The following is a 26,221-nucleotide window of genomic DNA, read 5'->3' on the forward strand; positions in this document are numbered from 1 at the left end:
ATTAGTTCATAGTAAATAACATTTATACTAATAAAAAAAAATAAAATAAAAATAAAAATAAAAATAATAATAATAATAATAATAATAAAAATAATAATAATAATAAAGAAATTCAAAAAAGAAAAAAAGTTCAAGAGTGAGAAACAATATATGTATGTTGTGTTGTCAAAGTAAGAGAAACAATTGAGATCCTGCAATTGTGTGTAAATGAGGCAGAAAGTCAGATCAGCAACCTGGGACTTGGTCACATATGGCAGCAGGGTCTACCATTAGACAAGCTTACAATATCTTCCCAGGCAGTAGTACCTCCCTGTTTAATAACTGCCTACTACCTACAACCTATCCCGCTACTGGACTTTCTGCCTTGGTAATCTACAATTGCTGAAGCTAGTGTTTTTATCAGTGAGTCAGCTGGCATCAAATAAAGGTCTTCACACGTGCCAGCACAATGATGATAGATAAGATCTTAACTCCATTTAAAAGTTGTGTCGCTTATCTTCACGTTGTAGGACAAGGGAAAATAATGGTATGTCTTTAAAGGTCCTTCGCCATTTATCTTTATATCATGCAATATTCTATTTATTTTGTTATTGTTGTTATCTACATTAATTATAATTACTGATATTGTTGCCGGCTGTTTGAAGGCTACTTTATGCATGTTTCTGGTTTTCACTAAAGAAATGGGCCATGAATAAAAAATTTCATTTGATTTTGGGGGGAAAAGTTTTCTGTGCCATACAACAATTTGAAGTCTAAATCAGTTTCCACCTGTTAACTTTCAGTATCTCCCTTGAAGCGCATTCACTTTCTTCATTAACGGTTGTTTCATTAGGTATGCATCTTTGTACTGCTCACCAAGACTGATTAATTTATTCATCTATATGTGATACGGCCGGATACCCTTAACCTACTGTTTCCTAGTGTTAGTATTCCAGCACTGTCTACGTTGATAATAAACTAATTTGAACATTCATGATAATTTAACTGAATAAATGCATATCCATATATTTAATTATTCTAACTATCTATCTATCTGCTTAACAGGTGTTCACGTAAGTTTAAACCGCGCGCTCTGAGGTGCCAAACTAAGTGTAAGGCGGTGATTGGCTGTAGTAGTCTTCCCTCAGCCAATAGTTACTGGCCAACACAGAGACACTGCAACACGTCAAATGAAGATTTTATCGACTTTTATATTTTTTCTAAGTAAAACCTCGGTATATTTATTTTAAAATTTATATAAGTAATTTTTATAAGTATATTTTTATTACCCAAGATGTATATGAGTGATGAGAAGTGTTTACATTTTACAGGTGAATAAAGAATTAAAATAATACTTGGCATCGCAGGTAGTAGAGGCAGCAGCAGCCTGGCCGGCATTTAAACAGTTGACAAGAATTGAGTAAAGAGGAAGGTAACGGAATCATGGCTCCAAGATTACTGATACTATTTACCCTTGTGGCAGCTGCTTTTGCCGATGATGTGTTGCAGTTGGGAGATGCCGACTTCGACACCAAAGTTGGGAGTTACGATACAGTCTTGGTGATGTTCTACGCCCCGTGGTGAGTTATCTGAAGGGTGTGTGGAAACAGGCGATATTTCCAGTCAACACCCTTTACCTGATGTTGTACCGGGGTAGTATTGTCTTGTTGGCAGTAAGGGATACTTGTAGTGGAATAATGAGGAGTGTGTTTAAGTGAAGGTAAACAGTGTGGAGGATATAGAGGGGAGGTGGTGTGGTGCTTTCTGCAAGCACCGAGGAAGGAGCATGGCAGCTCCGGGCCACCAGAGGAAAACTTCGCCAGGGAAGGCTTTCCTTACGGCGCCTTAAGTAAATAATGTATCCATTTTAAGGCGGTTTTAATTTTTTGGTGGGAAGAGGTTTTGTTTTACTCAAATCTGACCATTTCTTGTGCAAATTCTTAACAGCTAATTTGCACAAAAAGTGAATGTCAAATTTGGGTAAAACGCCCCAAAATACACAAAGAAAATCTATTCTCAAACCAAAGGATCCAACCTTCCTAACATACCTGTACAAGGAGACAATGAACTTCCTGCAGACAGTCAATGGACGAATATTAACCATTTAATCATGCATGATGGAAGTACAGTGCCGTTGACTGCTATTTGTAAGACCAGTGGATAAATTTAATACTTACATATGGATATTTGGAGGTACTTGTTCACCCAATGAATGTTATTAGTTTTAGGTGAGGTAAATTAAAGATTAAATTTATTCAGACACTTGGGTGATCTGATAGCTTTGTTTATATCATCAGCTCTTGAGGGAAGTTTACATGGCCATGAAGCCAGACAGAATTGATATGGTAAAATGTTAATACGAGGACCACTAGGCAAATGTTTTATATTTTGTGCATATGTCATTTGTTTCTTTAATGCTAATGTACTTAATGATTCTGATCAGATTCACAAGGCTTAAAAATACTTGTACTACAGGCAGTGGATATTTTGCCGTGGCTGGGTTAGTTTCCACTAATGCTATTTCATGGTGAGTGTGCTCCGATTGGCTAACCATCCATTACCAGCAAACGCAAGAACTATATTCGCCAGTGACTCTGGCGGCATTTGGCATTCATTTTGCTGTGAGTCAATATTTTGTAGCTATAAACATACTAACCTTATTTCTGTGGTGCATGGAAACTTATTATAAGAGATGACATTTACTAGGACCTAATAGAACCTGACCTAACAAACCAAAGAAACCTAGCTAACCTTACCTAACTTCCTAGCTGGGTGGCAGATCTGTCACATTAAACAGAAAGTACTAAGCCAATCAGAGTGCATTCATGGTAAAAGTTTTAGTAGGTAAGGTCATTTTTTGTTATCCACCCATCACATATCTCGCATGTAAATTATACATTTTTTTTAGTTTTCTTCCTGTTTTATAATTATCAATGTCGGAATCTAAAACCGCCAGAAAACCTAACCCAACCTTACCTAACTAACCAACCTAAAAAAAAAAGGTGATTTGGCCCAAATATAAATGTCCGAATACTCTAAAACGGGAAGAAAACTGGCGAAAAAATATATTTTACTCGTGAAAAAATGTGATGGGTGGAACACGAAAAATGACCGTGGGAACTTGGCCGGTCACAGCAAAACATCCAGCATGAATACTAGATGGGACTTCAAGTGGCTTAATAGGGCCACCTCAGTGGTTAGTGCATCTGTGTACAACTCAATTGGCCCTTGTTTGGTACCAGGGCAGACTGAACAGTTTCCTACAGCCAGTGGCGGACTGGGTCAAAAATTTCTGCCGGGAAAACTTGTAAAAGGGCCCACTCATAAGGGTCCAAAAGGGCCCACTTAACCCCAAAACGTACTCAAAGGAACCATCACTTTGGGACCCACGGGGAAATTTCCTGTTATCCCAGTACACTACTGCCTACAGCAGTGGGGAAGAGAAGCTCGACCTGTAGGTGACCACCAAACTGACAGGTGTCAAGCTTACCAAGGGGCCTGTTCCTTGTGTAGGGAGGTGTTGAATAGTGAAGGTACCTAAATTAGTCTATTTTATCAGGGTAATAGACCTAGTAGATAAGCTGGCCATGTAACTTTTTGGGTACATTTTCACTTGTTGCCATTACAGGTATATGAATTTGAAGTTGAAACTATTTTTGATGTTAGGAACGAATTTGACCTTCATTTCTGGTGCAAATTGATAGTTTGAGAAGCCCCCACTCCCATCTCGGAACCAAGAGATTTGCTCTAAAAATGTTTAAAACACATCGAAAACTGTCAGAAAAAGTTTTGAATTTAACCTAACCCAACTGGGGAGCTCCACTGTCTTTTGATGTAATTTATGCCAGAAATGCCATTGCAGAGTCTTAGAATTGTCAAAGCTACTGATTGCAACTGTAAAATTCCAGAGATTCGTTTAGTGGCAACAAGTGAAATGCCATTTTTTCGGTGTTACATGAGAATGAGAGTTCGGTGTAAACCTTTGGATATTAATGTTTTCTGGAAATTCTGGGTAATTAGTTTGGAATGGGTCCAGGCTAACTAAACTATTTTAGATTAATTTCCTATAGAAGATATTTCTTTTTTACTTCAATAATACTATACAGGTATACCAAAACAGGTGGGGGAATTGCTTTGTCCACCCATAGTACAGTACGTATAAGATTTCTCAGACAGGATGAACCTACAGTACCTATCCCAACCTAACCGGTAATAGTTTACAGTTGAGACAATGGGGAAAAGTATGTATATGATTTCTCAGTCAGGATGAACCTACAGTACCTACCCCAACCTAACCGGTAATAGTTTACATTGCATGTTGAGACAATGGGGAAAATTCTTTTGGGGGAAACTTATTTCTTCCTATTTGAATATAAAATGTTTGGATGAATTGGCTTTTCAATTTTTTTAATTGGTAGTTTCCTGCCATGTTTAGGGTTAAATTCTTGTACTCACGTGTGAAGGGATCATAATGCTCAGGAACAATCTCGGCAAACTTTCCATACGAACTATAAACAAAATAAAGCCCAAACCTACCTAACCTACAATAATGAATTTCTGTCTGAGGATAGGTATGTTAGGTTAGGTCAGGTTTGGTTGGTTGATTTTCGATTTATAACTAGTGGTAGATGGTCGTTGACAAGCGTGTATTAGGGTAGGAGAGGACACCATCTGTTTTACAATACTGTACTTTTTCCTTTTATCACATCATAAAAATTTTTTGTGATATCTGTTAGTGCAGGTATTACTGAACTCTCTTTATCATTAATTTGGTTCCTCAATAATTTTCACAGGAAGTGTAGAGGTGTACTTTTAATTGAACAGCATATTTTGTTAGGATCCTCTATACTACACTTCCTGGCGCTTACGTGTTACAGAAAAAAATGTAACTTGTTCGTGATGGATTATGAAATTGTTAAACCAAGGTTCACAACCCAAGACTTCAGGCTCGGCCAAAAACTGGGATTTCGGAATCAATCCCTAATTCTTGTTGAGTGTTAGTTTTATTCAATCATTTGTCATAAGAATAGAGGAAACTGCAACGAGCACATTGGCCAATACTGGGCAGTCCCATTTACTCCCAACCCCTATCGCTCGTATATCCATCCAACCTACGTTTGAAGCTATCCAGCGTATTAGAGTTAATGATGTTCGTTAACTTGTTCCACTCGTCCATTACTCTATTTCCAAACCGATGTTTATCAATCTCGCCTAAATCTAAATGTCTTATTTAAAACCATTCCTACGAGTTTGCTCCTGGTTGGATAGTTTGAGTACCATTTTTGTATCACCTTTGTTTAAGCCTGACTGCCATTTATACACCTGTATCGTATCGCCCCTCACTGTCTCTCGAGGGAGTGCAAATTAAGATGCTTTGACCTGTCTCTGTACTCAAGATTCCTAATGCCTGGGATTAGTCTTGTAATTCTCCCCTGAATTCTTTCTAGGGATTCTGTATCCATTCTCTAGAACGGTGACCAGAACTGAACTGCGTAATCCAAGTGAGGTATCGCAAGCGCAAGGTATAGTTTTAGGGTGACCTCGCTAGTCTTGTAAAAAATACTCCTTTGGATGAACCCAATACTTTGTTAGCCTTGTTTCGAGCAAGTGCACATACTTTACTTGGTTTAAGTTTCCTATTTATCATTACTCCTCATTCTTTCTCGGTCGGATTTCTCTAACGTTGTTCATTTGGTAACTGGTTTCTGTTTATGCCTCCCAGACTAAGTACTTTACATTTGTCCTCATTTAATTTCGTATGCCATTTTTTAGACCATTCGAAACGGTTTAATCTTCATGTAGTTTTGCGGAGTCTTCGTCACATTAATTACATGCCCTGTTTTAGTATCGGCAAATTTACTTCTGTTGCTGTCTATGCATAGGTCATTTATGTATACTATAATAAATAGTAATGGTCCAAGTATACTTTCAACCAAGTCGTTGAAGGTTTTTTGAAAATAGGCGTTATGATTTTAGTTGAACACAAATGTTATTTTTGTAAGTTCACCCAAACCCAGGTGGACTTGTGTGGATTCTTGGAGTGGTAAAAACATGGGTTAAGATTATTGAAATTTGGCAACATTTTTGTAAGACCCCATAGACAAGAATACCATACTGTTGACAAATTTTGACAAAAGGTTGTTGGGATTGTCACCAGATTCATAAACTGGTAATGCAGATCCAGTGGGCAGTTTTAATAAAATGTCTTCCAGAAAAAATATTAACCTTAAAAGAACTACTGTACTGTATTTTGAACTTAAATTATTTTAAATATGCAAAAAAAAAAAAAAAGGATCAACCATTTATTTGAGGACATAGTTGCAACTACAGTATTAAACCATTCATGAGATGGTCCACATTAATCTTATGGGGTTTGTTTATTTATAATTATGGTTAGATAAGTTTTGTTAAAAGACTGGAGTTAATGACTCCATCCTGGTGTTCTGTAGAGCCACAGTAGAGAGTATGAATGAATGGAGCTGCCCTTTGTACAGGAACTTAAAATATACTGTAGAGCAAGTTGGATAAATAAGAAAAATTATCTGCCACTTTTTCGTGCATTAAGAAACTCGTAGGTAATGCTCTAACTTAATATTTGCGTAAGAAAAATCCTACAGGCCAGCAGTATTTAGTGACAAAGTACTGTACTGTCAAACTTGGGTGAGATTAAATTTTCGAAAATTTCGCACAGTAGTCTTGATGTGTGCCGTGTTGAATACAGTGCGCAAATATTATACAGGTGTTAAAATATTTTATTTTTTATTTTGTTTTGATAAATATGTACAGTATTAAAGGAATTGGAAATTTACCTAGATTTAATACAGTATTTCATTGTCAACAGGTGTGGACATTGCAAACGATTGAAACCAGAGTTTGAGAAAGCAGCTACTTCTCTGAAGACCAATGATCCTCTAGTGATATTGGCAAAGGTAAACAATAAGTACATATTCAGTTTACTTCAGCTGTATTAAGAACATTCATTGGGTTAGTACAGTACTTGTATGTAGCCAATAGTTATTAAGGAATTGGATCACAGGCACTAAGGTGTATAAAAGGGAGAAGGGTAAAAGTTATCTGGCACAGCTTTAACTTGTGTAAGCTTTGATGCTCTCCTAAGTGTGTGTGTTTGTATGAGAGAGAGGGAGGGAGGACAAAGAGAAACCTCTGCCACTGTACATAAAGGGTCATTTAGAAAGCCCAGTACTGTATCATGAATATTGGCAATGGTGTTTTAGTTGAATGTTTGGCTTTGTCAAGTAAAAAAAAATAGGATTAGCACAATGGAGAGCACTCAAATACAGTACAGTAGTCCTTTGATTCTATTGATCATTTCATTCAGTAAAGTGTTACATGTGAATTTTTAAGTGGCATAAGTTCTTTATATGGGTAAAAATCATGTTTGGAATTTGTACAGCATGTAGTGTTGCTGGTTTATAGTTCATGGGGATAAATGCAGGAACTGATAGTTCATTGTCTTAAAGGTCCCTGTGACTTTGGATAAATTGTATACGGTGGTCTCTTTTATAGGTTGATTGTACGGAAGATGGAAAAGACACCTGTGGGAAATATGGTGTTTCTGGGTACCCTACCTTAAAAATTTTCAGAGGTGGAGACCTCTCCTCCGATTACAATGGTCCTCGTGAAGCAAGTGAGTTTTGAATTCGGTTATTTACAGAATTTTTAATTGTTTGCCATAGGATTTTGAGATTTTGAATGGAATCCTGTTTAGAAACTAAGTTTTTTCATTATATTATGTTTGCAGATGGTATTGTAAAGTACATGAGATCACAGGTTGGGCCAGCATCCAAGGAGCTTAATTCCATTGAGGTGGCTGAGGCCTTCCTTAGTGCTCCTGAAGTTAGTGTATTGTTCTTTGGCGACGACTCAAAACTTAAAGGTGAGTAACTATATAAATCTCTAGACTAGATAATTCATGCCACACATGAGAGCATATGACTTTTGATCATAGTTCACATAAACAGTATTCCCCTCAGGAACTGCTTTATTGCTATAAATTATATCTAGTTTATATATGACCAGATGAGCGAATGTTATGTTAGTCCTGATGAACTGATCTTGGTTTCAAAATTTTGTACAGTTATGTACTACAAGATCACTGACTTTCCAACATAGTTGTGATCTTTAACATGGCTATGTAGTTATGGTCTAAGGAAGAGGCAGATTTTACATGTTTACCCCAACAAAATTTTGGTTCGCTACCTGTACAGTACTTAAATTAGATAATTTTTGTTAAAATCGTCTTTGGGGGCTCATAGTAAGTAATTTGACTTTAAAACCCTTGTAGGTCAAGGTATATGGTCAGTACTGGACTAGGAAATCAGTTTGGAAATCATGTGACTTAAATTAAAAAAAAAAAATATTATTGCTGTCTCGTTATATTTTTGTATGCCAGGCATTGTAGTGAAAGGAGGAGACTTGAGTGTTTCTGGGCTAAGGATGGTCATGACAGTAAAATTAGTTTCACCAACGGCTCAACAACTCACGAAATAATAAATAGCTGTTTAGCGCATTGTTCTACCCTTTGTAATGAATGTAGGGCGCAACATGCAATAATGAAGCACCAAAGTATTTGGTACATAGTGAACTAAAATGTGGGTAACGTGTCAAGGTGACCAGGAAATTTAAAAAAAAAAAATTTTCTTCCAAGAACCTAGATGTGCTGTACTGTTGTGTAGTAGGGTTGTAAATGAGGGTTTGAGCAAAAAGTGGGGGGGGGAGATTTATTGGATGTAAGGGTTTGATAGACCAGATATTAAAAAAAAAAGGCATTTGACAAAAATGCTGGGATGGTTCAAGGGATATTGTGGGAGGTGGTGTTGGAATGCTAGAACTGTTACAATTTTAATATTTATTTTAGCACTAACCTTGCATTTTATTTCAGATGCTTTCCTCAAGGCAGCAGATAAACTGCGAGAAACTGTACGTTTTGGTCACTCGGTAAAGGCGGAGATAAATGAAAAATATGGATACGATAATGTAGTGGTGCTGATCAGACCAAAACACTTGGAGAACAAATTTGAGGAGACCTCTGTTGTATATGAAGGACCAAATGACAAGTCTGCAATTGAAACATTTGTGAAAGATAACTTGTGAGTATGATTTTTTTGTTATTCAGGGTATGGTATTAACAAAATGGATTATATACTTTTATATAATTTAAAACTTAAAAATACTTAATTTACCATTTAATGAAAGTATTTTTAAGTTAATTTACAACCATTTAAGTTTACACTAGTGATATGACTATAATTGGTGCCACAAAAAATTTATTTAAGTTGATGTATAACTGCCATATATACTGTATATAAAGGAGCCCTGATAAGGATTCTTTCAGTGGTCCTTTGCATTTAACGTCAGCCTCATTAGGGTGCTATAGTTAACACTCTTGGGTTTAGGGAGGTGCGCTTCAGTGAGACGCTTGGAGTCTGGCTGGGTACTCGCCTCACCGCACTTGACTGAACCTCACAAGAGATAACTGAACATAATGAGTCATAGCAAGCTTGCTAGTTGAGATAAAAAGGTGGGGTTTGTTGCATTAGCATTGTAAATTATCTACAAACAGTTTTGAGCAATCGCCATAAAATATTAATTTTTATACGTAAGTGCGAGTAGAAAAAAAAATTTCCGCTTAATGAAAATGTTTATCACTTTATACCTTTATTTCGTGAGATTCCAATTTAAAGTTTATTTTTTAAAGAATACACATTTAGCAAAATAGTTATATTAAAGTTGTGAAAAAAATTATATTTCGCTAGGTAATAGTGGTGTAAATTGTGCTTTCTGATGAGCCGCCCAGGCCAAGTACAGACTCTTAATTTTTCCCTCGGAGTGCTAAAGATAACTGTACATAACTGTATATAATAACAAGCTTACTATTGTTGCATTAACATTGTAAATACATTATCTACAAACAGTGTTATACTGTATAGGTAAAAATAAAATCTATATGCAAGCACAAGTATTTCACGAATTGTAGTGCATGGCTGTCACTCAAGCTCCCAAGCATGAATATTCCACTCTCCTATTCACCTTTTTACATAGATTATACATAATATGCATGTAAATGCTTCGTATTTTCAGAATTCGTATGAAATAATACTCATAAATTATTGGTTAAATGTAATGCATAACAGTATAATATAAATTTTATGAAAATACATAGATTTCAGTACTTACATATTGGAGCACTTCATGTTCCTCCCACCCTTTCCTCTCCGCCTCAGTGTCCCACAGTGCCGTACTTAGCCTGAACAAGGCGATTAAATTGTTTGTGGGAGTACGGGTAGTGCCCACTTGTGAGGGACATGAGCTGTCACGAGGTAAGCCATGATGCGATGGCGCCATGTGTGTGACACGTTTATTTTCATTTTAGCCACATGCTAGGCAGTTCCCTTAGCACTAGGACTACTTGTTGAAGGGCCAGACAAACTATCACTTGCACTAGAAGAGCCAGGGACACTGGGAAAGGCCTCACCACAGTGTAATCTTGTACTTTTTATGTTTTCCCACCCTTCCACCTTCGCCAGCAACATAAGGCATGGTTCAAAACTATCGTAACACAGTTATCAATAAATGAAATTGATTAATGAGAAATTGGTACAAGTCACTAGAAAATGGTGGGAAATGAAGGTCAAGGTTACATCCTGTGTCGTTGAACCACAATGGCAACTGGTGTGGTCACTCGCGTAACCTTAGAGGCAGTTTACATACGTGACTGATCAGTGACATAGCCAAATGTCTTGCTTATCTAGCATTCATACGAAAACATAAAATTATTTTATTGTAATATTTTGTTCATATGCAAATTTCCATATGAAAATCCCTAACAATAATTTAGATGATATTGCATATGAAAACCCCAAGAGTGTTAAGAGAAACCTTTAGTCTCTGCTTTTCTAAGTTCGTCTCTTAGTAGCTCACCCACTAGTTTCTTGTTTTCACTTGTCTCCTCACTAACTCGTTTTAAAATTAGGTACAGTATATGGTACTACGTACAGTATACAGTTAACCCTCACTTTACGCGGTCCTGCATTCCGCGTTTCCACATTTACGAGGTGCCCTGCAGGAACCCAGGATGCTCACATTCCGCGGTGCGTGTACCCCTTTACGCGGAGAGCGGCTGGCGAGCCGCGCCATTTTTGGATCCAAACCTCCCGCCATCCGCCATGTTGTGTAAGCTGCGCGAACATGGTGCGCACAAGGTCGCCCAGTCATCAAAACATTACTAGTTCTTCACCCGCCACCCACCACAGCCGGCCCAAGTCAGTGATAGTGATAATTATGGTGAGGATATGGACTTGTATGGACTTTGGGGAGTTTGACAAAGAGGCCCTGCAAGCCTCTGGTGGATAGTGATACAATTGATAAAAGTGACAGGTGAGGGCCAATAATCTGCCCTCCGCCTCGGAACCAACTGCCCATCCCCGTGTGCCCAGCCATTTTTTCTACTAATGTAAGTGTTAAAAAACCTAATATTATTGATATTTCTCTTAATTATTAATTGTGTGCATACCATCATAAAGTTAAGATAATATTTTTACTACAACATAGTTGTGTGTCGTCAAAAAGTGGAGTTTGGGGATCGGCCCGGACTCCATTTCAATTAATCCCATATGTTATGTTATTCACTTTACGCGGGACCCTCCGGGTTACATTAACCGCGTAAAGTGAGGGTTAACTGTACTTGTTTATCCCAAATCACTAATACAGGAAAGTGATCATGCATATCTAACTTTGGGAAAGCTTTTCCTTTTAAGTAGAAAATAGGAAAGTTATGTGGCAGAAGTTAAAAGTTCATTGGTAATAGAAATCTTATTAAATGTTTTACAGCCATGGTTTGGTGGGTCATCGTACTCAAGATAGTGCTCAGGACTTCGGTTCTCCTCTCGTGGTTGCATACTACAACGTGGATTATGTGAAGAACGTCAAGGGCACCAACTACTGGCGTAACCGTGTATTGAAGGTGAGGTTTAGAATTTGAAGTGTTGTGCTGTACCTGTACAGCATTTGGAGCAAAATACAATATTTTGTAAAGCAGCTGATCAGTTTGCACAAGTTCTAGGTACTGTTCCACCGAACCCAAATGGTTTGCAGATTTACATGAAAATTTGTTTTATATGGAGGAAAAAAGGTCAACCTTTTATAAGGAGGGTTAGCTTTAAAGCAGGGTTTTTCCACCCTCCATTTTAATTTGTTTTAGAGTAACACTTTGAAGTCATTGGTGGTATATGTGAATTAAAGATCTCTAGTTGGCTGCTAGAGATAATACTGTAATTGATTTGCAGAAGTACTTTGACAAACGCATAGGACTAATACGTACTCATTTTAGAAGAAATTTTGATCCACTTAAATTTATTTTACAGGTAGCACAGAACTTCAGGGAATTCAACTATGCTGTTTCGAATAAGGATGACTTCCAGCATGAGCTCAATGAATTTGGTCTGGACTTTGTTCCTGGGGACAAGCCTGTGATCTGTGCTAGAGATTCAAAATCCCAAAAATTTATTATGAAGGAAGATTTCTCGTAAGTATTATTTCTAGATACAGGATATTAGTGACGTCTCAGTTAACCGGAACAATTGGTGTCAAGCACTTCCAGGAATGAAAGATTTTTGGGTAATGAGAAAACTCTCAGAAGCCGGAAAAAAATCCCTCATCCCCGGAATTTTCCTGGTACGTACTGGGAAAATTTTCTCAAAGTTCCAGAAATTGCACATTACATCTCTCGATCCCAGAAAGAAATCCCATTCCCAGAATTTCTCTGGAGTTTTCCAGTATGATTCATTATTTCCTCACAAAACCGGAAAAAATTCCCCCTCAGAATTTTTTTGGGTACTGTAAAAATTCTCGGAATTTCCAGAAAATTCCCATGATTTTCATCTCTCAAACCCGGAAAGGTAAACTCTCGTCCCTAGAACTTTCCCGGTACCAGGAAAATTTTCTCAATGTTTGTTTTTGGCTATTGAAGAGTTCTGGTTGAGAGGGATTCCATCTAAAGATATACATGTATACAGTATTAGTGTTTTTCTGTGTATTAAATATAGTATTTTGATAAACTATGCTTTGATTAATTTGCAAAAGTTTGGAAAAATTATCTTGTTACATTAGTTATCTGATGAAGGTTCATATTCAGCTCTCGGAGGAGCATTTTTCTATACAGTATCGTTTTAAGTGATGGCTTGGCAATTTGTCCCAGTGTTTACACCATCTTATGTTATTAAATAATTGGAAGTTTTGTGCCCAGAACTGTAGATCCTTTTTGAGTTTTGCACGAAAAATCCCTTTTTTTTATTTTTGTGGGTAATATGTACATTCAACCAAGTGGGAACTGCAACAAAATGTTCTGGTGTATGGAGACAACTGGAACCCTGTGTGTAACTACAGCTCCTCCCCTACTTCTGACAGGGTTAGGGACCCAAATCCAGGCCGTAAGTCAAAAATGCTTAAATAATACATAAAAAATCTAAAATAGGGGTCTCTTTTTCTTCTCTGCACCACAAAACTCACTTTTAAGCTTGTCAGCCATTTTAAGGTGAATTACAAACGAAAATTTTGTCGGTACACAACGCAATCACATGTTGGGACTCAAAAATACGTAATTTGACAAAATTTTGGTACAACTGAGGCGGTTGTATGTCCGGGTGGTCGTAAGTCAGGGAGGAGCTGTACTGTAATGGTGGGGCTTCCATATAACTCCATGACCAGAATAATTTGTCGCAGTTTATACTAAGCTGACTGTACCATTATTGGTATAGTCCAAAAGTTTTGTATTTGAAGGTTCCTCATTAATACAGATGAATCATTTGTGGCAAAATTGGAAGCCTAATATAATGGTATTCAAAAATTTGTAAACTTGCAAGTCATGTAATTTAAAATTTTCCAATGTTTGTATCCTTACACCTCTGTTCTTTTGACAGGATGGAAACTTTCGAAGCATTCCTCACCAAACTTAAAGCCGGTGAATTAGAGCCTTATGTGAAGTCTGAACCTATTCCTGATCAAGATGGCCCAGTTGCTGTTGCAGTTGCCAAGAACTTTGATGAACTTGTAACAAATAGTGATAAAGATGTGATGATTGAGTTCTATGCTCCCTGGTGTGGACACTGTAAGAAGTTGGCTCCAACTTATGAAGAACTTGGAACTGCGGTATGTTTCAAATCTTTAAAAAAAAAATATTGAGTAACAGTAAGCACATTACTATTTTCTTTCTAGGGTGGCCAGAATTGAATCTCATTGACTGTTTATTTATTCAGTCTCTGATGTATTTGTGTTTATACTTGATGGTAAAACATTTGGTAAAATAGAATGTGTGGAACCATTGCTCCAGACTGAAGATAATCAGGATAATTTATCGAGTTCTAGTTTTGAAGTACATAGCATGAAACCTCAAATTGACTGGGTAGAATTTGCGAAAAATGTAAAAATATAAATAGCAACCAGCACTGCAAATTTTGGGTTCAGATGTGTAGTATAATAATTGTGCAGATTTTTTGCAACCCTTTCTTTATAAAAAAAAAATCGATCTCATTTACACCTTTTTACATCTTGGACTCGTGAAGTCTGTATACCTCGTTCATTTAGCTGTTCACAATATTCGTTGTCAAAATCAAATACATTATGCAGAACATCACGCCTTGAATTTTGATAGGGGGAGGGGGATACTTTTCTTAAAGTATGGATTACAAATATTCTAGCTTCATTGCAATGAGGTAAGCTTGATATAAACTGCTTTAATTGGTGGGGCTAGATGAAAATATATATATTTGCAGGATTTGATCTATAATAAACCAAATTTGATAGCATCCCTCATCTTGGAAGTTGCAGTTCATTGTGATAGCCACTTACTAAGGTCTTCCTCAAAATGAGAGAAATCTTGCGAGCATTGCTGTGAGCATAACACGAGATGCTTCACTCCGTATTTGCTATTGTGTACAAAATGTTTTTCTTCTTGAGCACAAGGGGTTCCCTTTTATGTTGAATAAAATCGTCTGGTGTTAGCCAAATAAAATTAAGTGTCATCCCGTAGTGAAGGGGTTAAAAAAGATAAACCACCTTGGATTTGTCGAGCTTTGCACAACACAAGTTACAGATGTGACTTTGTGGAGAGCGAAGTTCTCTGGTATTGTATACACAAAGGTGTTTTCTGTCAGTCCTGGGCACTTCCAGAGGTTGTTAGATTGTTGCAAATATTTTTCCTCCCGTTTGTCTGGAAAAATGGATTATCTTGGCTGCCTAATATATTAGTTTGGAAAGTTGATGCTTTCCTCTTAGGCAGAATTTCCTCTGGTTGATTATCCAGTGGAGTATATAGTGATGGGCTAATGGTGAAGGAAACCATTTTAGGGAATACCATATATACTGTACTAGGTACAGTTCAAGTTTTTATTTTAGGCAGTCAAATTATATTATAATATTTTTTAGGGTTTTAATTTTTGCATTTATGGGACATTAGCTATGAACAACAGCTACCTGGTACATGTTTGTGGTAGGCTTGCCATGCCTGTAAGCTCTTTATCCTGCTTGTTCCTTTAGATTATTTCTGTTGGTACATGAACAGAATTTCAATCACTGGTATACTGCACATCCACAAATAGTGATGCAACTGATGATTTACTGATAATTTTCTTTTCATTTGCATCTGTTAACATCGCTGGCAGTATTGTTGCCAAGTTATTCATTATTGTAGCTACTCCCCCCTAACCTTTATGCTACTAGGCTGAGTTGAGAGGGGTTATGGTTATTTTTTAATTGGTTACATGCATGATCATTCATACATATTGTGCAAAAAAAAAAATTCTTTTTTGGTTACTCAATAAATGGAATAAATATTTCTTTCTGCAAGAGACTTAGCAGTCTGAGTGGGAGGGAGAAGCGGAGTGTGGGAGCTCCATTCCTAGGGGGTAGGCAGAGGCAGTGTCCCAGCTAAGCTGCATTGCTATGACAAGTGTTGAGGCTAAGTAGCCAGCGTCATGCAAATGGTGGTGTTAAACTTTCAATTCGCGGGTGTGAGAAGTGCTGTGCAATGTCTACCTGATTTTAGAACAAGATTCGAGTGAGGCCAGACCTTCTGGTGTGGGTTCAGGGGCCCTAAATCCTGAGCGTGTATTTAGTGACGACAGTGCTCACGTGGATACCCCAGCCATGCTTGGTGATTGTGATTTTGGGGGTGAATTTAGTGGTGATTATGGTAATGCAAGTGCTACTGGCAATAGTGCGGGTGACCTGCATGAGAATGTTGGTGAGGAGTTACTTGATGTTGGGGAGCTTAGTGGTGGTGGTGGAGCACCAGGTGATGCAGGGGTCAGGAGCATCCCCCCCAAGGCCCTATTGAAAAAAAGCAGGATGAGACAGCGTAGGGTTGACGAATGGGCACAGGTTGCCACGAGTAATTGTAATTTGATTATGACGAGGCCATTAAAGTTATACGCACTTCTCAGGATTTACGTAACTTCAACTTGGTACGATCTTCAGAGATAATAAAACGAAGGAACTAAACCAAGTAGGATTATAATAAACTTTTATGCAAATTTCTCTGCCTTTGTATTTGTATGTTAATTACTTTGGGGGGGGGGGGGCTAGTGTAGTGGTGTTTCCTTATTACACATTATACTTAACAATATTATATATCTTTGGCTAATAATAGGGACAAAGATGAATGCTGATAGGCAAATGAATTTTTAATCCTTTAATTTAATTTTTTTTTGAGGGGGGGTAAGTCTAGTGTTTTTGGTGGTCCTCAACTTGTTTTACAGTATTAGCCCACACTAATAAGAATTTTGCAGAAAAATGCAATAATTGGTTTGAAGATAAAAGGACTGTAAATCACGGGTAGTTATTCTCATTCAACTCGCGATAAAATAACTATTCCCAGTACTAACTTACAGTTTGCTATGAGAGGGATTGAGCTGCACGAAAAAAAAGTTATGGTTGTTTGAACTTCAAAAAACTTTAAACCCGTTTTTCTCCGCTTTGTTTTTTATAATTTGCTTTTCAGTATTTTACATTGGCACTGGTTATTTTTCAACTTGTAATTTAGGAAAGGTATACGGAATTTTCTTAATTTTTGGTTATGCTGGACCTGTATTACGTTATATGCAGTGATACATTCAGAATGTGCCAAAAAGCAGATACTGTATATTAATAATAATCTTAAGGTCAAATACATAAAGGGGAAAAAACTTTCTTCGTGTTTAGAGTTTATTCTGAGTGATAGAGGGGGGGGGTGAAGGATCTTGGCTGTTCCGTCAAAAATGTGCAGTAAAACGATTAAGAAGTTTTGTCATCCAGCGGCCAAAAGACAATAGGTTTTTTATTATTCCCCGCATGATAAAAATTTACTGGTAAATATCTTATTTCTCATACGAGTTAGTAACTGGTGGGGATTCAGTTTGAGTTGGTAACTCTTCATAGCATCTGCTGTGGTGGTTATAGCCAAGATGCGTTGGTGTGAATCTGGCATCTTGCTTCAAATTATGTCTAGGATTATGCCTAGTATTTCTCAAAAGCTAGGGTTGAATTATGCAAGATATGTGAAAAACTGTCTTTTTTTTTTTTTATCATGGGACAAGCTATGTATGAGATCGGTTTATTTTTAACAGTGGAGGTACGATGTTCTCCACTCTGCTGTTTGACATCCAAAAATGAATGGATCAAAACCTCACTTTTTGAGCTTTGGTGGTCAGATATCCTAGAGTTCTTAAGCTTTTCAGTGGTATATGCCAAAGGATCATTCTTATGTTCTTAAGAAGTTATTGGACTTTGAATTGATGGTTTAAACAAATGCCTCTAAGGTAGGATGAGGTGTTCATTTCTGTGAAGGCTTGGAATATGAGGATGTGGCCCTGCCTGCATCATGGTTTTGCATCGGCCTGAAAGACCTGATTTTCTGTTCCTGACCTACATGGGATGCCAGCTTTAGAGAAGTATATTGCTCCTTTAAATTTAAGATAAGGTATGTTCTTGAATCTTTACGATTCAGTAATGTGGATCTTATAGTATAATAGACACCACAATGCATTGTCTTAAGATGAGGGAATGTTTGTTGCTAAAAAATCTTTTGCTTGCAGATGAAAGATGAAGCTGTAGAAATTGTAAAGATGGATGCCACAGCGAATGATGTACCATCTTCATTCAATGTGAGAGGGTTCCCCACTCTCTTCTGGAAACCCAAGGGAGGTGAACCAGTCCCATACAATGTAAGTGATTCATTACATAATGTACAATATTTTTATTCATTATACCTGTATAATATGTAGCTACTATTTTTTCCTTGTAATCCATTTAGTTTTAAAAAAGAATCTTACTTTTGATGTATTTTAAATCATCAATGTTTCACTACCAATTACCACACTTGTGTGGGCTTGATGAATGTTGACTGATTCCTAAGATTTTAATAATCTGTAAGGTTTACGGTATAATAACGTCTCTCCTTACTTTTAGGGTGGCCGGGAACTGGATGATTTCATCCCATACATTGCTAAAGAAGCTTCAAGCGAACTCAACGGTTGGGATCGCAAAGGAAACCCCAAGAAGACAGAACTGTGAGATCTGTAAACACTGGTCTGCTAGGAGGCCCCCCCAGTGTCTCTTGAGTGGTGAATGTTAAATGGTGCAGGTTAATTTTTCCTGAAGTACATAATCTAAATTATGTAGCAAAATGACATTGGTAAAGTCTTAGAAAAAATAGTATTCAAGTGCTTACCTATTTGTACATGATGGATCAGTATTTAAGGACCGACTTTTAAAGAATTACCACACCAGTGAAGTTTGTTTGGTGCCTGTTTGTGTGAGGAGAGATTGAAGAATAAATGTTAGTGCAATCATATACATTGTGGTGAATGTTTATTATTGTTAAAACTATTGTTCCTTTAGTCATTTGGATGCTATGCACAGAACTTTTTTGTATTGAGTTCTTCCTACAATCATTCCTGCTCTTTTCCAGAACATGAGTGCATAAGTTTCAAATATAATGCATTCAGTTAACTTAATAAATTTTATAATATAATTAGGATTTATTTTTATCCATTAATTCAGTGCCTGTGGCTGACCCGGTGAAAATATCCATGAACTTCGATTGTGGCACTTGAGATTATATTTACGTAATTTTTTTATGAAGCGAATTTTCACCTTGCAAGTAAGTTCTCTACTACATCACTAGATGATCCTTTCATATCAAGGCCCTTATATTAATTTGGTGCATGTCACTTCATACAATCCAGTCCCAGTCCTGTTCTTATTACTTAGAATGGATCTCTTTTCCAGAAGAAGGAATTTGTAAGTTTATGGAGGTGGTTGGCTGCTGCTAGTATATATTGGTTTATAATCTTATCTTTATTTTAATATTTGCACATTTCTTACTGGTGAAATTTTTAAATATAAACGTATCATATAAAAGCAACACCATAAGAATGAGAAAAAAATGGTTGTACAGTACTAGATTATGCATATGGTACTTAATGTTTTAACATACGAAACTGAAAAGATCAACATATTTTGTAAATTGATAACCATACACATCTTGGACACTGATGGTGGTCCAGGTGATGACACCTGTAAATTCATAATAGTTTACAGAATGGGGTGTCAAAAGTAGGTGAACAATTGAGATGAATGATTAATCATGATCAAATTATTTGCTGCCCAATCCAACCTTGTCAGTTGACCAACACAATAAGAAGTACAAAGGACAACCCTAATGACAACTGTCCTGTGAATGACACTTTATTGCTTATTATTCAAGAAAAATCTTGGGTGTTAATAAACAAATCACTGAAGGCTTAGTCTCCCATCAAATGCCAAGTTGACAAAGTTCCTTCAACTTGAGAAGTCTCTTGTATCTCATCTGGACTACTGTATATAAGTGTAGCAATCATACCTCCAGGAAGACATACCCCATAGAAAAAGTGCAATGTAGTGATAGATTATGCCTTGTCTATACTATAATGATTGAGACCGAGGGCCTTAGGTCTGACAACTCAGACGAAACAAGATGGGGGCAGACCATGGGCATTCAAAATACTGAAAAGGATGGAAGACGAACCCAAATAAATTTTTGGAAGCATCTCCGACATGAGGAAATTTGTACTTCAGTGATAGACCTATGGAACAGTCTACCAGCATATGCCATGGAAGCAAGACTTCTGTACTAGGCTTCAAATATCCATGGACAAGACTATTGACCCTATTGAGCATTATGACAAGTACTTGAATCGCTGGGTAGCTCTATTTGCATGTGGTGCGAATTGCGTCATTAAACTAAGCATATGACAAAGGTTTTCAAGTTAATGTCTGATACTTAGGAGATAATAAAAACCATGTGTTGCTTGACATTAAGAATTGGATGGCCAAGAGAAAACTAAGATCTGAGGAAATAGGTGGGGTGATGGTTGACTTTGGGAGGGGGGAGAGTACAACCTGATGCCATTCTTAATCTTGGAGTGAATTTTGACTTGAAACTGAATTTTAAACAACAGATTTAATGGTTATGAGTTGCAACTTTCATACAGTATTTGAAATCTGTATGTAGTAGTTTTTGGATAGACCGTGTCTTGACACTTGTAATCACTTATTTTGTATTTTTGCCTATTCTAACTGGGTACATACTTGGCAGGAACTGAAATTTATATATTCTAGACTACAATTTCCTTAACAAATATAATGAAAACCTACTTCATAATAAAATAATAAGTTAACCAAATATAAACAATCATACTTTATAGTTTAGGAGAGAAATCAAATTGGGCCCAAGACATTTTCCCGCAAATTTGTAGCATTAGATTGTAGTGGATTCCTCCCCTACAAACGCTTGTCGCCGAGTAGCCGACCCCGTGAATTCCCCAGTGTATGCCTCGTGGTTTAGGTCAGCCAGTGCCGCCTTACATGACGGAGGTCAACTATTAAGCCACGCCTACCTCCGCTATATAAGACCTGACCTCTTGGTGACCTACCCCTCTCTTTTCTACCTACACCAACCAGCAAGCAACACCACCACGTCCTGCCTGGCGGCCCTCGCTCCCGCTGGTGAGTATGGCGACCCACAAGCTGGTCCTCCTCTGAGCATCCTCACCAACCAGCTCCATCTACATCACGCTTGTAACCATGCTGCCTTCCCAGCACCAAGCTGCATTGTACATCCAATACAACATGTATACAGAGAGCACATTGTGAGTTTCCTTTCTCCATCCCATCCTGAGTGTGAACCAAATATCCCGTACCCCACAATATATTGTACAGTGCAGTGCTAAGGAGTTGCTAAGAGGTCCTGTTGGGCGAGGAGCTTTCTGAGGGAGCTGGTTGGTGAGGCGCTGTTGAGAGGTGTTGCTGGTCAGGTCGAGGAGAGTAGAATGATGTCCGGCCAGCCTGCCGGATCAGAAAACGAGATGGCGAATCGTGCGGGAGCCAATCACCGTGGAGAAAGCGAAAGGTGTCAAGAGCGCTGATCCTGGCTGGGATGTTGAAGCTCGAACCTCACTCGGCGATGCCACGTGGGCGTCCGCACCCGGGAGGTAGTCTGTCGACGTAGCTGGCTGTAAGCTGATTGGCTGGTGATCAGTCGGCAGTTGTAGGGGAGAGTATCCACTACAATCCCACAAGGACAAGGTTGTGCCGAAATCAGGTGTTTTTTTCTGGGAGTGTTGACGCTGTGCCCACATTAACTGTGCCATTTTTCCTATATTCAGCAACCATTGGATCCTTTCTCACATTTCCACCACAACTTGGTTTTGTAAGTGACATGCTTGGTATACATGAACTCATTGTAGCAGATTTTTAGACACATTTATAACTCTAATAGCTTCCGTAGGAGTAGCTGAAATAAAAAAGAAATGATCCCAACGAGTAGTGAGCTCAAAACTTTCTTCTACAATATATTTGTTTTGCTCTGATTTTAAATCATGAATAATAATATTAACATATATAGGTTGTATTATAGTGTGATTTATAATTACAGGTCATATTGTACTAGACAAATTGTGCAGTTATCATACTACGTTATGTTACGGTTATGTTACAAAAATCTAAGTACAGTCATTCCGAAAATTGACAATGTCACTAACTGCAAAAAAATGCATGGTAAGTTTTGATGACACGTGGTAGCAGCTTCATGACCTTGTAGCGTAGGCTATGTAGGAGATCTGCACTAAGGATGGAAGTGAGAAGGGAAACTCACTATCGCATTATATATATATATATATATATATATATATATATATATATATATATATATATATATATATATATATATGAGGAGTTGCTGTGAGAGGAGGTTTTGTCTGTTTGAGAGCGTTGAGTAGAATCCTCTTCACGGCGAGGCTGGGGGTATTTATACAAGTCTGCCGGAAGTGAGCAGCGCTGCGAGCCAATCACCCCGCAGTCCGAAAGCTAGGCTTGGGCTGAGAAACTCGCCGCGGGGTCTGCTGGTCAGTGACAAAACGGTAGTTGGCAGTTGTAGGGGAGAGTATCCACTACAATACTCCCCCCTCCTGTCCGAGCGCTGCAGGAAACTTTTTGTCGGCAGGGTTGTATTCCACATGTGAGACATAATGAGTGGGGGTGTGAACCACTCGGCCGCTACGGGTGACGACTCCGTCTAGTGACACGAAATCTGTGGGAGAAGCAAAGGGAGAAGGAGGGTTGTAGATAAGAGAAGGTTGAACAGGCGAGGAATGTGGCGCTTCTTTCGCGGCAGGTGCAAAGTCCTCAGGGGCGCCGGGTGGGGTGTCTGGGTTCATAGGGCCGGATGCAGGATCTTCATCAGGGGCAGGGTCCATGTCAGGAGCAGGGTCCGTATCAGGAGCAGTAGGTACCTGAGGATGAAAAGAGGGTACCCAGAAATGTTGTGGACAAGGTGGTGCTGCAAGTGACAACTGTGGGCAGACTGGTGCAGGTGTGGTTTGTGTAATGCTGGGCTGGGGGCCCATCGGGTAAGGTGGCCGGCTTCACTCGATCGATGCTGACGGTGTCGTGTCTGCCATTGCGAATGATCGTCAGGAACTTCGCTGACCGTGCAAAAACCGAGAAGGGTCCGTCGTAGGGGCGTTGAAGTGGGTTGCGGTGAGTATCGCGTCTGACGAAGACATACTCGGTGTTGAATATTGCAGGAGGGATGTGTTCACGGCGATGGGAAGGCTGATGTGGGGCAGTAGCTTTGAATGCGGAAACTGCCTGTCGTAGTGTTTGTAATAGGTCGTGACGGGCAGCAGGAGTGAAGTGGTCGAGGTCACGAGTAGGTGAGAAGTCCTCGGGTAGGCGAAGGGGCTCGCCTAGGTAGAGATCTGCTGGGCTGCAGTCCATGTCTTCCTTGTGTGATGCGCGGATGCCAAGGAGCACTCAGGGTGTAGCATCCGTCCAGCTGTAGGGGTCGTGCTGTGTCTTGATGGCGTCCTTCAGCTGACGATGAAACCGCTCTACCATGCCGTTGGATTGAGGGTGGGAAGAAGTAGTACGGTGTCTGGAAGTGCCGAGGAACTGCAGGAGACTATGCCAGAGTTGCGACTCAAACTGGACTCCTCGGTCAGTAATGACAGTCATGACAGTCATGGGAGGACCAAAACGGGAGACCCAACCAGACAGGAAGGCGTGGACAGCTGACTGCTGTAGCATTAGGCATGGGAATGGCTTCTGTCCAGCTGGTGAAACGGTCAATGCAGGTGAAGATGTAAGTGTTGCCGCAGGATGATTGAAGAGGTCCCACGATGTCGAGGTGCACTACCTGGAAGCGTCCTTTAGGCACAGGGAAGGTTTCTAAGGGAGGACTGGTAGGCTAAGCATTGGGCAGCCCGTACCCGTGGGTGACTGAGTCCACGGATGTGGTCGGTGACATGCAGCGGCGAGACGCCTGAAGTGACGGAGGTTATGGCGTTTACCAACCCCCCTTGACGTCGCTTCCTCGTGTAGTTGCAAGGAGCCTCACAGTGTCTAGCGTTAGCACCAAAATGTTGATGGTACCAACAGAAGGTAGGTGCACTGTGCTGAGGGCTGGCGGCGGCGTCTAAGGCAGGACGGGGATGTCGGGGTCGGTAGGACACAGTGCGCGGGTCGTGGGCAGGATCAGCAGCAATCTTGGAGGAGTAGAGCTGCTCGAGGGTGTCCATCCTGAGGTGTAGAGATTGTAGCAGGTCCCTCGTGTCTTGTTTGTCTGGTGGAATGCTACTTCTCTGAGGAGCGTTGATCTGGTTGACGAGACCGGAGCTAAGTGAGTAGGTAGTGGCTGCACTGAAGCTTAGTGTCAGGAAGCCTGTCTGTGTGGCCTGCACGTCTCTGGGATGAGATGCAGAGACTGACCTCCCGCCACACAGACAGGCTTCCTGACACTATCCTGCGCCAGCTTCACACTCAGAAGCTTCCTGCAGAAGTTCGTCTCGCCCTCTCGGTATTGGACTACTCTACTGTAACGGCGACCTACCAGCCACGGTCGACAGAATATTCCATGAATACACCGCTGTGCACCATGCTGCCGCGGACAACTCAGCGGCCACGCCGTCACTTTCCTCCGATCTTGTCAACCGGATCAATGCTCCTCAGACGAGCAAAACCTCACAAGACATGAGGGTCCTGTACAGTCTCTGCACCGCAGGATGGACACCCTCGAGCAGTTCTTCTCCTCCATGCCTGCTGATGCTCCTGTTCCTGCCCCACGCACTGTGTCCTACCAACCCCGACCAGGGCCGGATTCAGGAGTGGGCAAAGTGGGCAGCTGCCCAGGGTCCTCCACAATCTGGGGGCCTCCACATATTACAATATTTTATTTATTTGTTTATTCATTTGGATTATTTTTATGGCTTCAAAATTCTCCAAAGAAGTGTTCAAATTTCAAAATTTTCCCGGGGGGCTTACAGCGCCCCCCGGAACTCCCAGATCTTTAGGCTCGCTTCACTTGCCACCCCACCCCCTTGGGTAGTTAAAATGAGGGGGGCCTCCAAAAAGAGGCTGCTCTTGGGCATCCACAGGTCTAAATCCGGCACTGACCCCGACGTCTTCGTCCTGCCTCGGACACCGCCACCAGCTCCCAGCACAGTGCACCTACCCTCTGCTGGTACCATCAACGCTTCGGTGCTAACGCTAGACGTTGTGAGGCTCTCTGCAATTACTCGGGAAACGGCATCGACGGGGATTGGTAAACGCCACAACCTCCGTCACTTCAGGCATCTCACTGCTGCATATCACCGACCGCATCTCCAGCAGGAAATTCCTCTTTGACACAGGGGCTTCGGTCAGCATCATCCCTATCTCACCGCGAGACACATCAAAGCAACCCTCATATGACCTACTCGCTGCCAATGGTACCCCCATCGCCTCCTACGGCGCACTCAACCTTGCCTTAGACCTTGGTCTTCCCAAGACTCTGCGCTGGTCCTTCGTGGTGGCAGACGTCTCTCAACCCATCCCTGGCTTCGACTTCCTCACCTTCCACAAACTCATTGTCGATCCAAGCAACCTCTGCCTCATCCATGAGCCTACAGCACACACGATCCGGGGTACACGTGCCGCAGTCGCCGACACTATCACCTGCCTCTCTCTGTCCAACGAGTTCAACCTGCTCAAGGAGTTCAAGGAACTTTTCTCACCCCGAGTCTCTCCACCACCACCTACGTTGGGAATCTTCCACCACATCGAGACTACAGGACCTCTATTCTTCTCACGTCCTCACCACCTTTGCCCTGAGCTCCTGAACACAGCCAAGGCAGAATTCAACAGACTCCTGCAAGACGGCATCATTCGACCTTCAAAGATTCCCTGGGCATCTCCTCTTCACATGGTTCCAAAGCCATCATCCAACGACTGGAGGATATGTGGTAACTACAGAGCCCTGAACCTCGTCACCAAACCTGACAGGTACCCTATCCCGCATGTCCAGGACTTCCACTACAAACTCTACGGCAAGACCATCTTCTCGAAGATCGACTTGGAGCGTGCCTTCCATCAGATTCCAGTGGCACCTGCAGATATCCAGAAGACTGCCCTCACCAATCCGTTCGGTCTCTTCGAATATGCCTACATGAGTTTTAGACTATGCAATGCAGCTCAGACCTTCCAGAGGTACATGGACCACATGCTTCACGACCTCGACTTTGTCACTGTCTACATAGACGACATTCTCGTCACATCTCCGACGCCTGCAGAGCATCGTCACCACCTACAGCTCCTTCTCCAACGCCTGCAGAACAACAACATGAAAGTTCATCCTGCCACGTATGTCTTCGGAGCCTCCTCCATCGACTTCCTC

At 40.1% G+C, this 26,221-nt stretch overlaps 1 protein-coding gene across 1 annotated transcript; it reads left to right on the forward strand.

Annotated features, from left to right (window-relative positions):
* Positions 1 to 1,372: 1,372 nt before the first annotated feature.
* On the forward strand, positions 1,373 to 19,003 carry LOC121867455 (protein disulfide-isomerase A3-like). Its single transcript, XM_042367366.1, has 10 exons — positions 1,373 to 1,559; positions 6,821 to 6,908; positions 7,507 to 7,627; positions 7,742 to 7,876; positions 8,882 to 9,089; positions 11,830 to 11,962; positions 12,363 to 12,523; positions 13,917 to 14,145; positions 18,066 to 18,194; positions 18,439 to 19,003. Exons 1-10 carry the CDS (start codon positions 1,423 to 1,425, stop codon positions 18,541 to 18,543), a joined length of 1,446 nt encoding a protein of 481 aa, XP_042223300.1. The 5' UTR covers positions 1,373 to 1,422; the 3' UTR covers positions 18,544 to 19,003.
* Positions 19,004 to 26,221: the final 7,218 nt, after the last annotated feature.

Source organism: Homarus americanus, unplaced genomic scaffold (genome assembly GCF_018991925.1).
Source record: "Homarus americanus isolate GMGI-L3 unplaced genomic scaffold, GMGI_Hamer_2.0 scaffold23598, whole genome shotgun sequence".
Taxonomy (NCBI): domain Eukaryota; kingdom Metazoa; phylum Arthropoda; class Malacostraca; order Decapoda; family Nephropidae; genus Homarus; species Homarus americanus.